General features: G+C 39.2%; 1 protein-coding gene across 6 annotated transcripts in view; it reads left to right on the top strand.

Annotated features, from left to right (window-relative positions):
- Positions 1 to 15,068, top strand: part of EXTL3 (exostosin like glycosyltransferase 3) — a 136,278-nt gene that overhangs the window by 107,044 nt on the left and 14,166 nt on the right. For all 6 annotated transcript variants that reach the window (XM_068553248.1, XM_068553246.1, XM_068553244.1 and 3 more), the window contains 3 exons: positions 183 to 310; positions 8,325 to 8,469; positions 13,850 to 13,978. In XM_068553248.1, the coding sequence (XP_068409349.1) occupies positions 183 to 310; positions 8,325 to 8,469; positions 13,850 to 13,978 (402 nt within the window). The remainder of the gene's footprint in view (positions 1 to 182; positions 311 to 8,324; positions 8,470 to 13,849; positions 13,979 to 15,068) is intronic.

Here is a 15,068-nt window from a genome sequence, read left to right on the forward strand (position 1 = left end):
TGCCGAACTATGAGGCAATTTCTGTTCCTAAAAGGCGTATGCTAGATTTTACAAGTGGTAGGTAAGCAGGCGAAATTGTTCAGGATGTTTAGCCACAGTCTGCTTTGACCTAAAGGCGGTTTTGCTTTTGGCATTGAACGATGCAGCATTGACCGTTGAGTGTTTTCCCTTCCTCTTTACAGGTGGTCCGTACTGAGAAGAACAGTTTGAACAATCGATTCCTGCCCTGGAATGAAATCGAGACAGAGGCCATCCTGTCTATTGATGATGACGCTCACCTCCGCCACGATGAAATCATGTTTGGGTTTCGGTGAGGAGCTGATTTTCAATCATGAAACGCTTTTGTTTGCAAGTGACAGGAAACTAACTCAAAACCTGGATTAGGCAGCCAAATGAATTTCATAGCTGATAGTAACTGAGACATCTTATTGGGCTTAAATATCCCACTTTGAGGGAACAGTACAGGTGAGAGAATGGAGTAGATCAGGGCCACTCAAAGTGTGTCCTGGACTGGTATGCTGGCCTGTGAACAGTTTATTACCTGTCCACAGTGAGGTAAGTACAAAAATTCAGAGTAGGCATTTAGAAACTTTAAAGTGATTTGACATTTACCATGACATCCAAGTGTGAACTTTTTTCTTGTAATTCATTTTTTGGGTAACATTTATTGAATATAATTCATACATCATACAGTTCACTCATTTAAGTGTACCATTCAGTGGTTTTTAGTATATTTACGGAGTTGTGCAACCATCACCATAATCTAGTTTAGAAGTCTTCGTTACCACCAAAAGAAATCCTGTACCCATTAGCAGTCATTCCCCATTTTTCTCCAACTCCTCTAAGACCTTGGCAACCATTAATGTACTTTGTTTCTCTATAAATTTGCCTGTTACAGACATTCCATATACATGGTACCATATAATATGTGCTCTTTGGTAACTGGTTTCTTTCACTTAACATAGTGTTTCCAAGGTTCATCCATCTTGTAGCATCTGTCAGTACTTCATCCATTTTGTATGGATGTACACATTTTGTTTATCCATTTATCCATTAATGGACATTTGGGTTGTTTCTACTCCTTGGCTATTGAGAATAGTGCTGCTATGAACATTCATGTACAAGTTTGTATATGAACATTTCCTTTCTCTTAGATATATACCTTGGAGTGGAATTGCTGGATCATATAGTATCTCTTCGTTTAACATTTTGAGGAACTACACTCCTGTTTTCCAAAGTGGCTGCACCATTTTATATTGTACCAGCAGTGAATAAGGGTTCCATTTTCTCTGCAGCCTTGTCAACACTTGTTATTTTCCATTTTTTATTTATAGCCCTCCTACTGGGTGTGAAGTGGTATTTCAGTGTAGTTTTGATTTGCATTTCCCTAATGACTCGTGATATTGGCTATCTTTTCATGTGCTTAATAAAAATTTATGTATCTTCTTTGAAGAAATGTCTATTGAGATCCTTGGCCCATTGTTATTTGGGTTGTCTTTTTATTATTGAGTTGTAAGAGTTCTCTGTATATTCTAGATCCAAGTCCCTTATCAGAGATATGATTCGCAAATTGTTTCTGCTATTCTGTGGGTTGTCATTTCACTTTCTTTATGGTGTCCTTCAAAGCACAAAAGCTTTTCATTTTAATGAAGTCCAGTTTGTCTATGTTTTCTTTGGTTACTTGTGCTTTTGGTGTCATATGTAAGAAACCATGAGATTCATATTTATTGTATTTTACAAAAGCATGAATAAGCCAGGGGAACATTACTTGTTTGCCACAGATAGTTTGAGAAGCACTGGAGTAGATATCCTTGGAGATCTTGTTCAAATTAAGTATAGATCCAGGATGGAGAACTCTTTTTCTCTGTGCTTTTGTTCCATTCACTGAAAGCCTGGCCTGACCCCTAGCTTTCAGGCTTCCTTTGGTTTAAGTGGATAAGTGCAGATGCTCAGATGAAAGGAGCAGCTTTATTGCTGTATTTGTCTTAGGTCCATCTATAAAGAATTATTTGACACATTTCTGACAAATCAGAACATCTGTTCTTACTCTCCCTCACCCAGCCTCTCATTTCCTTTGACTTCTTTCTCCTACTATATTATTGAGGCAGGAGTCTGTTGTTAGCAGTGATAAAAATCCCACTGGAGTGTGTTCCTTTGTACCATGACAGTAAGAAGCCAGCTCTCTATTTACTGGTTTTTATGAAAGGAAAAAAAAGCCATGTGATGGTTCCAGAAATGGGCTTTTGCCATCACAGTTGTCGTTATTGATGGTGGCGGGGAGGGAAGGGAAGGTGGTATATTTCTGATACAGCATGATGCAGTTTAGAGCATGCTAAAGGACTGGGAGCTGTGAACAGAGTCATGGGATGTTAACAGGAGAATTGCCAATCAGCTCTAGATCCCAAGAATGATTAGATAAGGGGTCCTGCTTTGATGAGTTTGAAGCTTATTAAGATAGCTGGCATTTGCTATCTTCTATGACTCTTGATTTAGGAAGATTTGTTTAAAAATTAATTAATTAATTAATTTTTGGCTGCGTTGGGTCTTTGTTGCTGTGCATGGGCTTTCTCTAGTTGCGACGAGCAGGGGCTACTCTTCGTTGCAGTGCGCGGGCTTCTCATTGCAGTGGCTTCTCTTGTTGCAGAGCACGGGCTCTAGGCACACAGCCTTCAGCAGTTGTGGCATGCAGGCTTCAGTAGTTGTGGTGTGCAGGCTCAGTAGTTGTGGCTCGCGGGCTCTAGAGCGCAGGCTCAGTAGTTGTGGCACGCGGGCTTAGTTGCCCCACGGCATGTGGGATCGTCCCGGACTGGGGCTCGAACCTGTGTCCCCCGCATTGGCAGGTGGATTCTTAACCACTGCGCCACCAGGCAAGTCCCTAGGAAGATCTTTATCTTTTCCATTTGTCAACAGATTTCCAAGTGGTGAGAGAATAATAGGAAGCCTTATGACTGATGATATTGAGTATCTTTTCATGTGCTCAGTGACTGTTTGTATATCTTCTTTGGAGAAATGTCTATTCAGATCCTTTGCCTTTTTATTATTGAGCTGTAAGAGTCTCCTAACAGTCATTTGACATTTGAGGGTTAGCCTCTGGTTATAAGACTGGTAAATTATCTCTGGCTTGACTTCTAAACCTTTTATTGCCCTGACTCTTTTCTCATTTGTTTGGGCATCCTTTGATCTAAAAACTTTGTTTTCGAATTAGAGTTTTCATCTTTTCCAGATTAGTTTTTCAAGGAACCTCCATACTGTTCTCCATAGTGGCTGCTCCAATTTACATTTCCACCAGCAGTGTAGGAGGGTCCCCTTTTTTAAAAAGATAAATGCACCCCAATGTTCATTGCAGCACTGTTTACAGTAGCCAAGACATGGAAGCAACCTAAGTGTCCGTCAACAGATAAATGGATAAAGAAGCTGTGGTATATATATATACGATGGAATACCACTCAGCCATAAGAAAAGAATGAAATAATGCCATTTACTGCAACCTTGATGGACCTAGAGATTATCATACTTAGTGAAGTGAAAGGCAAATAACGTGATATCACTTATATGTGGGATCTAAAAAAATGATACAAGTGAATTTACTTACAAAACAGAAATTAGACTCACAGACATAGAAAACAAACTTATGGTAACTAAAGGGGAAAGTGGGGGGAGGGATAAATTAGGAATTTGGGGTTAACAGATATACACTATTATATATAAAATAGATAATGAGGACCTACTGTATAGCACAGGGAAATATATTCAATATCTTGTAATAACCTGTAATGGAAAAGAATCTGAAAATATATATATATATATATATATATATGTATAACTGAATCACTTGTAAATCAACTGCACTTTGATTTTAAATAAATAAATAAATAGAAATTCTCCCTCTGGCAAAAGGTAATATGGATCTTGGCTAACTTCAGCTTACACAGCAAGGAAGGAAACAGGTATGTTCTTAAGGGACAGATAAAGAGACCCAAGAGAACTGAAAACATATGTCTATACAAAAGCAGTACATGAATGTTCATAGCAGCATTATTTATAAGAGTCAATGAGTATAAACATGATTCTACTTACATGAGGCACCCAGAGTAGTCAGATTCATAGAGACAAAGGTGGTGGTGGCTGCCTGGGGCTGGAGGAAGGCAAGAATGCCGAGTTAGTGTTCAGTGGGTCAGAGTTTCAGGCTGGGAAGGTGAAGAAGTTCTGGAGATTGATGATCATACAACAGTGTGAATATACTTAATGCCATTGAACTGTACACTTGAAAATGATTAAAATGATAAATTTTATGTTACATACATTTTGCCACACACCAAAAAATCAGTTGTCAAAAAAAACTAAAACAAAAGAAGTATAAACAACCCAAATGTCCATCAACTGATGAATGGATACACAAACCATGGTATATGCATACAATGGAATATTATTTGGCAACAAAAAAGGAATGAAATACTGACACGTGCTACAACATGGGTGAACCTTGAAAAACAGGCTAAGTAAAATAAGCTAGTCACAGAATATATGAGTCCATTTGTATGAAATGTCCACAGTAAGCAAATCTGTGGATACAGAAAGATTGGTGGTTGCCATGGGATGGGGAGGGGGAAAATGGGGAGTGACTGCTAATGGTTATGGAGTTTCTTTTTGGGGTGATGAAAATATTCTGAAATTAGGTAGTGGTGATGGTTGCATAGCTCTGTGAATATACTAAAACCCAGTGAGTCGTACACTTTTAAACAAGTGAGTTTTATGGTATGTGATTTATGTCTCAGTAAACTTTATTTTTTAAAAAGGTGATAGTGTAAGCTGTATGAGGAGGGATGGGATTGTGGACTGGAAGGTAGGTTTCTCTTCCTGGATCCAGGTATCTCTGTTATCTTGGCCCAGAAGTTGTGAATTCCCCCACTGGATCTGATATTGATCTTCTTCTCTGTATTCCATTGCTCTGCTTTGAGTTTTCTTTTCCAAAGGGAGCTAACCAAAACCTTTTTCCTTTACCATGGTTTGGTACACGTTCCTTAATATTTTATTTTGGAGAGGAGGAAAAGGCTTACATAATATATAGAAACATGGAATTTGGAAAAGAGACTATTGTTTTAGATGGTCAGGAAGCAAAATCTCACCTTATTTTTTAAATACATTTTTTGATTATTAGTTGATTTTACACTTTATTTTCTTACTGCATTTCAAATCATTTGGTTCTTAATGAACCAGAGGGAGAAACATGGAAATATAACCAGGAAGGATGACACTGTCTCTTTGTGTGGCGTGGTCCGTATTATTTTAATGTACTCAATATCATTAATATACTGATCTTTATTCAGAACCATTTGCCTAAGTTTTGAAGATCAGAAAAATCAGTTTTAAATTAAATATTAGTAGTAACATGACCTTTTGCTTCATTCAGGTAACGTATTAAATCGTTTTGAGTCTCACAGGATTGCAAGAAAAAGAGATCATCGTTATTTAAAATAATGTAAATATTTGAGTTGTCAGGTTTTTTTTAACTTGACTGTATTAATATGGAAATGATGTGCCACAGTTTGTGCCATGAGAAGGTTGAATTGATGCACTTTTTTCAAAGGTGATAGTATGTAAATCTGAAATGTTAACGGAAGAATTTGAGTCGTGACTCACATTCTTCAGTGGCATAGTATCTTGATTTCATTATTTTAAAATTTCTCTTTAGTTGTTTGGCAAAGTTGAATTTATCCAGTGAATTTTCTTTAAGTTTGAGCTATAGAATTACCTTTGAAACTTTTTCCCTAACATATTTTGTAGGTAATTGGAACATTAACACAGTTAAAAAATAATTCATTAAAGATAAGATGTACTGGGAGTTCCCTGGTGGTCTGGTGGTCAGGATTCCACACTTTCACTGCCGGGGCCCTCAGTTCCTGATCAGGGAACTGAGATTCCACAAGCCGCGTGGTACAGCCAAAAAAAAAAAAAAAAAGAGGATAAGGTATACATACCAAAGCATGATCTATGATACTGCACATAGGTTAAAAATACTTAGTGCAGCATAATTTGAATATAATGTTAAGGAACTGGTTATGTGTAACACTTTTATACTTAAATTGATAGCATTATTTATAATTGATATTTTAACATGCCTAACTTTCTGATTCCACTGAGACCTTATATCTAAAACTCCTGATGCCTCATCCCAAGGACTTGAGCCTTTACTTGCATTTGTCTGGTGCTTGTGCTTCCATGCTGATTTTTTCCTTATTATTTAACAGATAATTAATACCTAGTTGAGCATCGACAGCCTTTAACAAATTGGATATGTTGCCTTTTGATATCATGTAGCAAAGGATATTCTACCTTATTAAAAACTGTATATGTTGACTTAAATCAGCCAAATCTGATAATTAAAATATTGTTTCCCATTCTTTCTTCTGCTGATATTTCGGGGCTAGTAGGATCAATAAGCATTTGAAGAGATCAGTATTTTTAGGAGTATTGATACAGCATTTGGATATACCATTGGTATTTATTAGCAATCCGTACATTCTGTAAATGTCAAAATATATTATTAAAACATCTTGTAGCTTTTTAGGTTAGTAATTGGGAGTCAGTTTTAGGAGATAAATCAGGACAGAGGTAGGGATTTGGGTGGGATGTGGCAGAAAGCCCATTTAGACAGCTGCTAAGTTGTGATAGGAGTTGTAGTGTCTCATCTGTTGAACTAGATTAGTCGCTTTCAAACTTAATAGGAGAAGAACTCTTTTGAACTGAAATCTTACGTGTTTTAGGAGTTGAAGTTCCAGGGGTGATGAAGGAGTTTCTTAGGCAGTTTAAATCTCCGTTGGGGTGAGGTGGAGTGGGGAGGTGATGGTCCATTGTTTATGGGACCCCCGAAGCACTTCTGCAAGGATGTAGGGTGCTGTGGAACATAAGTGCTTTCAGCTCTATGATTTTAGCCCGTGAAACTGATTTTATTTGTTGTACCTTACCTATAAATTTGAGGATGTGGGGCTTCCCTGGTGGCGCAGTGGTTGGGAGTCTGCCTGCCGATGCAGGGGACACGGGTTCGAGCCCTGGTCCGGGAAGATCCCACATGCCGCGGAGCGACTAAGCCTGTGCACCACAATTGCTGAGCCTGTGCTCTGGAGCCCGTGAGCCACAACTACTGAGCCCGTGTGCCACAACTACTGAAGCCCGCGCGCCTAGAGCCCGCAACAAGAGAAGCCACTGCAATGAGAAGTCTACACACTGCAACGAAGAGTAGCCCCCGCTCGCCGCAACTAGAGAAAGTCCGTGCACAGCAACGAAGACCCAACACAGCCAAAAATAAATAAAATAAATAAATTTTAAAAAAAATTTGAGGATGTTATAAAAGTTTATCCTGGAAACGTTGAATTCTCAATTTATTTCTTGCATTTATGAAGTCTTTCATTTGTATGGTTCTGTAGACCACTTCTTTTCATGCTGTAGGTTTCTACCTGAGCTCTGCTCAAATCAGGAATTAAGACTGTTGTACCTAACTCCAGGCAGCAGTCTCCTGTTTAGACCAGTGGTCTCTAAGCTTTTTTTTTTTTTTTTTTTCCCGGCCGTGCCATGTGGCATGTGGGATCCTAGTTCCCCAACCGGGGATCCAACCCCAGTCCTCTGCAGTGGAAGCGCACAGTCTTATCCACTGGACTGCCAGGGAATTCCCCTCTAAGCTTTTTTTTATAGTGTACCCGCTCAGTAAAAGAGAAGTTAAGTATGCAATACACATAAATTATATACAAGTCCTAATATGTCGTACACATTAAAAATAAAACTTTTAGAAATTAAATAAGATTAAAAATAAATAGATATAAAAATCATCTTCTTCCTGCTTCTTAGCAGATTGCTGTACTTATCCCATTCTGGAGACCTTTAATGCCTTAGACTCCTTAGATCCTTTCTGTGTTATTCCAACTTTTTCCTTCTATAAGGGCTGGAGAGATGCTGGCTGCCAGAAGTTAGAGGATCAACAAGCAGGTACTTATTAAGGAAGCTGTGGGTGACATTGTTTGTTTATTTTTTTATGGCCATGTGGCTTGCGGGATCTTAGTTCTCCAACCAGGGATTGAACCTGCGCCCTCAGCAGTGAAAGCACGGAGTCCCAACCACTGGACCGGAGGGAATTCCTGACACTGTTTGTTTTTATCCTTTTTATCTTGTGATTGATTTGGTATATACAGTTGTTTTTGTTTTTGTTTTTTTTTTAAAGAAGTAACAGCTCAACGAGTCAGCATCTGCAAAATAGAGGCAATAATTTTAAACGTTTCTGATAACCTTAGAGCTTTGTACTCAGCAGTGTGCATATACTTGTGTTTTTTGAGGGTGTGGAGAGAAGCGCGGGACCGCATTGTGGGTTTCCCTGGCCGTTACCACGCGTGGGACATCCCTCATCAGTCCTGGCTCTACAACTCCAACTACTCCTGTGAGCTGTCCATGGTGCTGACAGGTGCTGCCTTCTTCCACAAGGTAAGAAAAAGCTGGTAGGATTGGCATGAACTTGGTAGGAGTTGAGCCTTTGTGGGGCAGTGAAATGCTGCTTTAAAGTTAGCTCTGCTAATGCTTCTCATATATCCCTTCTCTGCTAGAATTAAGTTATTTCTATTTTTAAACACAGTGATCAGGATGATTAGAGCAACGCTAGAATAAAAAGTCCGGATGAGAAGGCTGCCTGTATAATTGCACATGGGTCAATAGGAAAATCAGTATATCTTCCCAGGCACTGGCTCTCCCTCTGTAAAATTGAGGGCATTGGGCCAAAATGTGGTCCAGTTTCCCCACAACCATTCCAGACGTGACCTGGTCAGCAGAAGGCTGAACCTGGCCCTCTTCTGACTCAGCCACCTCTATCCCAAGCCCCACCACAAACCTCTGTCTGTTGGGGCTCTGCAAGTTCTATTTGATTCCTTAGAGCTTTTAATTGTCATGTTGCCTCACATCCTGGTTTTCGCTGAAAATTCACTGTGCAAGTCCTTGCAGTTATGACTCCTCTCCTGTACTGTTGTCGCTGAACTGTTCTGTTTCCTTGCTCCTGACTCATCTTCCCTCTACCTGTCATCTGTTCTGTAAAGTAGCCACTGGCCACATGTGGCTGCTGAGCGCTTGAAATGTGACTAGTCAGCGTTGAGATGTGCTCCACGTATAAAGTACATAGCAGACTTTGAAAACTTAGCGTGAAAGAAAGAGTGTAAACTATCTCAGTAATTTTTTATGTTGATTGTATGTGAAAGTGCAATTATTTTGGATACACTGGGTTAAATAAAATATATTACAAATTAATTTTACTGTTTCTTTTTATTTCTTAAAAACATGGCTACTAGAAAATTTAAAATGACAATTGTGACTCACAGTGTATTTCTGTTGGATATTGCTGCTCTATACCTTCCCTCCCAAGTCCTCCCTCTGGGTTCTGAAGAATCCCTATTTTGAGATCGCCAAACCGCCCACACCCCCCCCGCTTCACAGAGTACCTCCTCCATCTCCTTGATCTGATTGAAACCTGACTTGTCTCTGAGGACAGTGCTTTCCTTTTATTCCTTCCAGGGCCAGTGATTGAGGCTACTCATTTCCCCCGATTTGTACTTTGGAGCAAGGTGTAGAGAACCATTTTCACTGCTTACTGGTGACACTTCTAGACAGTTACTTCTCACCTGTCATGTAAGATCTCATTTGAGGTTCATGGTGTCTGTCTTGTTGCTCCATCTGCCAGCCTCCTACTAATCATCCCTTCATGGTCATCAAAGATGTTAGCACCTGGCCCATCATCCTGATCTCCACTCCATGCCCTCCTGGAAGACCTATCCAGCACACTGTCTCCCTGTAATTGTTGAAGTATCACAGGGTTCTACTTCTGTCTGATGCTCTTCTTTTTTTAATTTAATTTTTATTTTATATTGGCGTAAGTTGATTTACAATGTTTTAGTTTCAGGTGTACAGCAAAGTGATTCAGTTATACATACACATATATCTATTCTTTTTCAGATTCTTTTCCCATATAGGTTATTACAGAATACTGAGTTAGAGTTCCCTGTGCTATACAGTAGGTCCTTGTTGATTATTTTATATATAGCTGTCTAGTGCTCTTCTTACTTTGTGTTTTCCTTAAATGTTCTCTTGTACTCTCCATGTCTTGTGGCTTTTCTCAGCATCCGTAAGCTGGTGATTTCCGTCCTTATATTCCAGCCATGGCCTTTCCTTGAGAGCTTTACTCGTGTATTTAATTGTTTTCAGGACATCCCCTGTATGTCCCTCTGGTACTTCAAACTGAACTTTTCCCCAAAAAGCTGATTATCTCTTCCCCCACCCCACCTTCAAATCTTTTGTCCCTCATATATTTCACATCTCAGAGGTGGCATCTTGCAAGTCTCCTCAGTTTTACCTTAAAAGTCATCTTACCAGGAACATTTTGAACCAGCCTTAGGAGGTCATTAAACTCTCGCTTTTTTTTTTCTTTTTAAAATTTAATGTGTGAAGCTGATATGCTCATCCCATTCTTGAACTTGGCTCTCATGATTATTTTCCAAACTTGTGGGCTTTGGTTGGGCTGGGGATTGCGAGTAGAATTAGAAAGCATCGGGCTGAGAAACCACACCTAACTAGGAGTCATTTATTTTCACACTGGTCATTTGAGAAAGAGCCCCCAATTTTAGCAGTGCATACTCACACCGTGAGAATTTACTTGTCTTCTGGAAAGTCTACCTTATCAAATCTCTGATTGCTCTTTAAAAATGACAATAGTCAGATCCCTTTACCTTTTTTTTTTTTGTCTTTTCGTGTTTTTTTTTTTTTTTTTTTTTTGGCCACGCTGCGCAGCTTGTGGGATCTTAGTTCCCCAACCAGGGATCGAATCCGCAACCCCTGCAGTGGAAGCAGAGAGTCTTAACCACTGGACTGCCAGGGAAGTCCCAGATCCCTTTACTGTTAAGTAATAAATAATTGACTTAATAAAACTTAGGTTTGTTGTTTTTTCTCTTTGAAAATCTAAGGCAAGGTTTAAAAACTAGCTGCCCTGAAGCCTTCTGTGGTTACAGATGTTTATTTAGCCCCCTGGTGCCGTCCCATACTCTGCCAGGTTTTAAAAATCAGAGAATTTTACAAAAAGATCTGGACCTCAATGAAAATGAAGATCAGGTCCTACTGGAACAGGGTTCCTGCCTGGCACCTGCTGGCTGGAGCTGCGTAGCCACTGTTCCCTGGAGGAGGACACGTGTGTGCTTATCTGTCCCATGACTGTATTTTTCTTACACCCATTTCTTTAGCATGTTTATTATCTATTTGCCTTCCTTGTTTGGCCCTTGAAAGCAGCTAAGTTGGTCATCCCTAATCTAGAGCAATCAAGTATTTTTTTTTTTTTTATCCTAAGTGCCTATCAGTAAAATGCTTTGGTATCTCACAAGTGTATATATTTATTTATAAATTATAATATGCGTACTACTGTACTTACAGAAATTTTTATAAGGTTGAGATAAAGATGAAAACAGTTTCAAAATAATATTCTCACTAAATTCTTAAATTTTAGTGAAAGCAATATGATTGAATATGCTTTATTATTTTTGAAAATCTTGATTTGACACTGTATTATGGCAACTCAGAGGTCTATTTCTAAATTAAGCATTTTTTTTTTTAATTTAACATCTTTATTGGAGTATAATTGCTTTACAGTGTTGTGTTAGTTTCTGCTTTATAACAGAGTGAATCAGCTATACGTATACATATATCCCCATATCCCCTCCCTCTTGCGTCTCCCTCCCACCCTCCCTATCCCACCCCTCTAGGTGGACACAAAGCACCGAGCTGATCTCCCTGTGCTATGCGGCTGCTTCCCCACCAGCTATCTATTTTACATTTGGTAGTATATATATATCCAAAATTAAGCATATTTCTGATACTTGGTTTTAATCACTGCCCCTGGAAGACATACCTTATTGCCATGCTTCCTAAGTTGTGATACTTACCCACCAATTTGGTAGCATTTTGTTGAAATTGGACTAGAATTTCCATCTTCTACAATGTGTTCAGTTTTTTTTAGCAAACTAATGAGAAGATGTTACATTTTTATATTTTAGAGTAGGTTCTAAATTCACTGAAACTTTTCATTTAGAAGATTTTTAAACAGGTTACAAAAGTTTTTCTATATTTTAAAAATGATTTTTGGCATGAAAAAATCACATAATAGTGGAAATACTTCTAAACATTTGTTTTCATAACGCTTTCTCCATATATTTTTAAGTCAGTTCTTTCTTTTTCCTTTCATGATGTCACGTTTCCCTTGATAAAGATGTGGATTGTATTCAATGAATAAATATTCTCATTAGCATACTGATGACAATCACTGACCATTTAAAGGGTACACAGATTTTAATCACCTGTCTTTTTGTAAAAGAAAAATGTGTCATTCATCTTTTAAGTTCACCATCTCTTAAGTACTTTGCCACAAGATAACCAGCAAAACACTTTGTGGTACAAAAATTTTATGATTATTTCGCTATATAGATTCTACTATTTAAGGTAGTAAGATACGTAAATCACTTTTATTAGGCACCTCACCTGTTCATCGTCAGCATGTTGCAACACATCACCATTAACATTTGCTCTGTTTCACGGCATTTGCCCATTTCTGTGGTGTAAATATTCTTACCATGGCTGAGTTCAAGTTATCAGTATGAGTCAATGAACATGGTGTTTGGAAGAGATGGGCAGGTCCATGCCAGTGATATAGTATTTTCACCATACGGATATGATAGACATAAACAGCCTCAAGATGACAGTTAATGTGGGACATCCCTGGCGGTACGGTGGTTAAGACGCTGCACTTCGACTGCAGGGGGCACGGGTTTGATCCCTGGTTAGGGAACTAGGATCCCGCATGCCATGAGGCATGACCAAACAATTAAAAAACAAAAAAAAGATGACAGTAAATGTAATAAGTAATTGTAAAATGTATTAATTAGTTAATTAAGAAGTGATGAGCTTTAGGTATTTATTGGCTTTTAATATAACATTTAGTATAACTTAATTTTAAGTATATGTAATTATATTTTTAGTAATGGCTACTTTTCATAACAAGCTCACAGAATTCTTAAATAGTCTCACAAAACCTCTGAAAATTTAGCAGTCGACATTCACTGGCAGGTTTGAGCTAGCGCAGACCATTCTGTGGGCCTTGCAGGGCATTTTCAGAACTTAGGCTTTTACTCTGAGTGAGATGAGAAGCCATTGAGGGGTTTGGAGTAAAGGAGAGATGAGCTCAGTTGGACTTGTGTTTTAACACGATCGCTCTGCTGTGCTGAGGATGGACTGTAGGGAGGAAAGTATGGCAGCGGGGAGGCTATTTAGGGGACTGTATGAATAATGCGGGCCAGAGGTGATGGTGGCTTGGAGCAGGGGGCAGCCGGTGCCAATAGTGAGAAGTGAGGCACGGAGGGATCGGACGTCTCATGGCTCAGTGACTTTCTGAGGTCTGAGAAGATAACCAGGCTTTCCCCCTTGCGTATCCCTTACTGCCTTTGTCAGAGAGAACGCGGTTCAGCTGAACTAGTGTCCCACCTAATGTGATAAATCTTTAGATTGTTGCAGAATCACTGTGGTACCAAGGAGATTACACGACGTTTTGATTCTCAAAGGGGGGGATAAGGGCAGTTTGGACGGGCTAATTCTTCACTGCAGAAGGCCTGCCTTGCGGGGTGTTTAGCGTCCCTGGACCCGACTCCCTAAATGCCAGTGGTGCTTCTCGGTGATTGCCATACCCCACCTCCCACCACAACACCCTTCCTTCGGAGCATATTTTTGCTGAAAGCTAAAGAACTGTGGCCTCTGACAAAGTATGTGATTCTGTTTCTGCCCCTGACAGTATTATGCCTACCTGTATTCTTACGTGATGCCCCAGGCCATCCGAGACATGGTGGACGAATACATCAACTGTGAGGACATCGCCATGAACTTCCTCGTCTCCCACATCACTCGGAAACCCCCCATCAAGGTGAGGTCCGCCCGCTTACGGGACTGGGGGCACACGTGTACTTAATTCACTTACTTTGTAGTTGTGCGGTGGGTAACTCAACCATACCTCAGAGTCCTCATCCATAAAATGGGGACGATGACGCCACCAACTAAAGAGGATCGTCTTAGGGTTAAATGAGCTGTTCATGACAGCGGCTCTTCACTTCGTAGGCGTAAATGGATAGAAATCAGAGGGTTTGGAACTTGAATGGGAAAAATGTTGCATCTTTAATTTTCACTAATCTCGAACTGGAATTTATCCTTTTTATCAGTTATGAAACAGGCTATAATTCATAAGAGTACTTGCAGTAACTGTGATCTGTCACCAGCAGAGCTCACAGGTATTTTCATATCACGTTACATTTGTTGCCACATCTCGAAGTATTGTTTATGTTCATCACTGCTTTGAAATTACGGTAGTTATTAACTTTACCCTAGATCTTGTTACTTAATAAGATAAAATAATAAAAGAGTGCACATATTTCTATATTTCAGTATAACTTGTTTCCTTTGTAATCTCACGTATTTTATGCATTTAAAAGCATTTGAGGAGTGCACAGGCTTCACCAGATTGCCAAACCAGAGTGGCAGCGGTGTCCATGGCACACACAGTTTAAGAATTTCTCAGTTAAGGTGTGTAAAGCTCTAAGAATAGTGCCTGGCACATAAGTACTTTATAAGGTATTTACACAAAAACAAAAGTACCCTCAAAATTCTAGAAGTTTGAGTTCTGTTTTTTGTCTTTGAGTTGGTGAATAGATTTGACCATAATATAACCAATTTCATACTCAGTGCACAGAAAGACCAGTTCCATCACCCTCTCTGTCATTACTGCAGATTCAGACAAGTGAAAGGTCCCCTGGTGAGGGTTAGGGTAGGCCTGGTAAAGGCCTTGTAACAATTAATACTAGAGAATCTGTCCATTCAAATTAATAGTATTTATGACTAGGCTCTGTCAGTGTTTATGCTATGGATTCACACCTGGTATCCTTAGGTTATTGTCAAAAAGGTGTATTATTTAATTTTATAAAATAATAAGTTTACCTTCATGGATATCATTAGTCCAATGA

Source organism: Eschrichtius robustus, chromosome 10, assembly GCF_028021215.1.
Source record: "Eschrichtius robustus isolate mEscRob2 chromosome 10, mEscRob2.pri, whole genome shotgun sequence".
NCBI lineage: Eukaryota > Metazoa > Chordata > Mammalia > Artiodactyla > Eschrichtiidae > Eschrichtius > Eschrichtius robustus.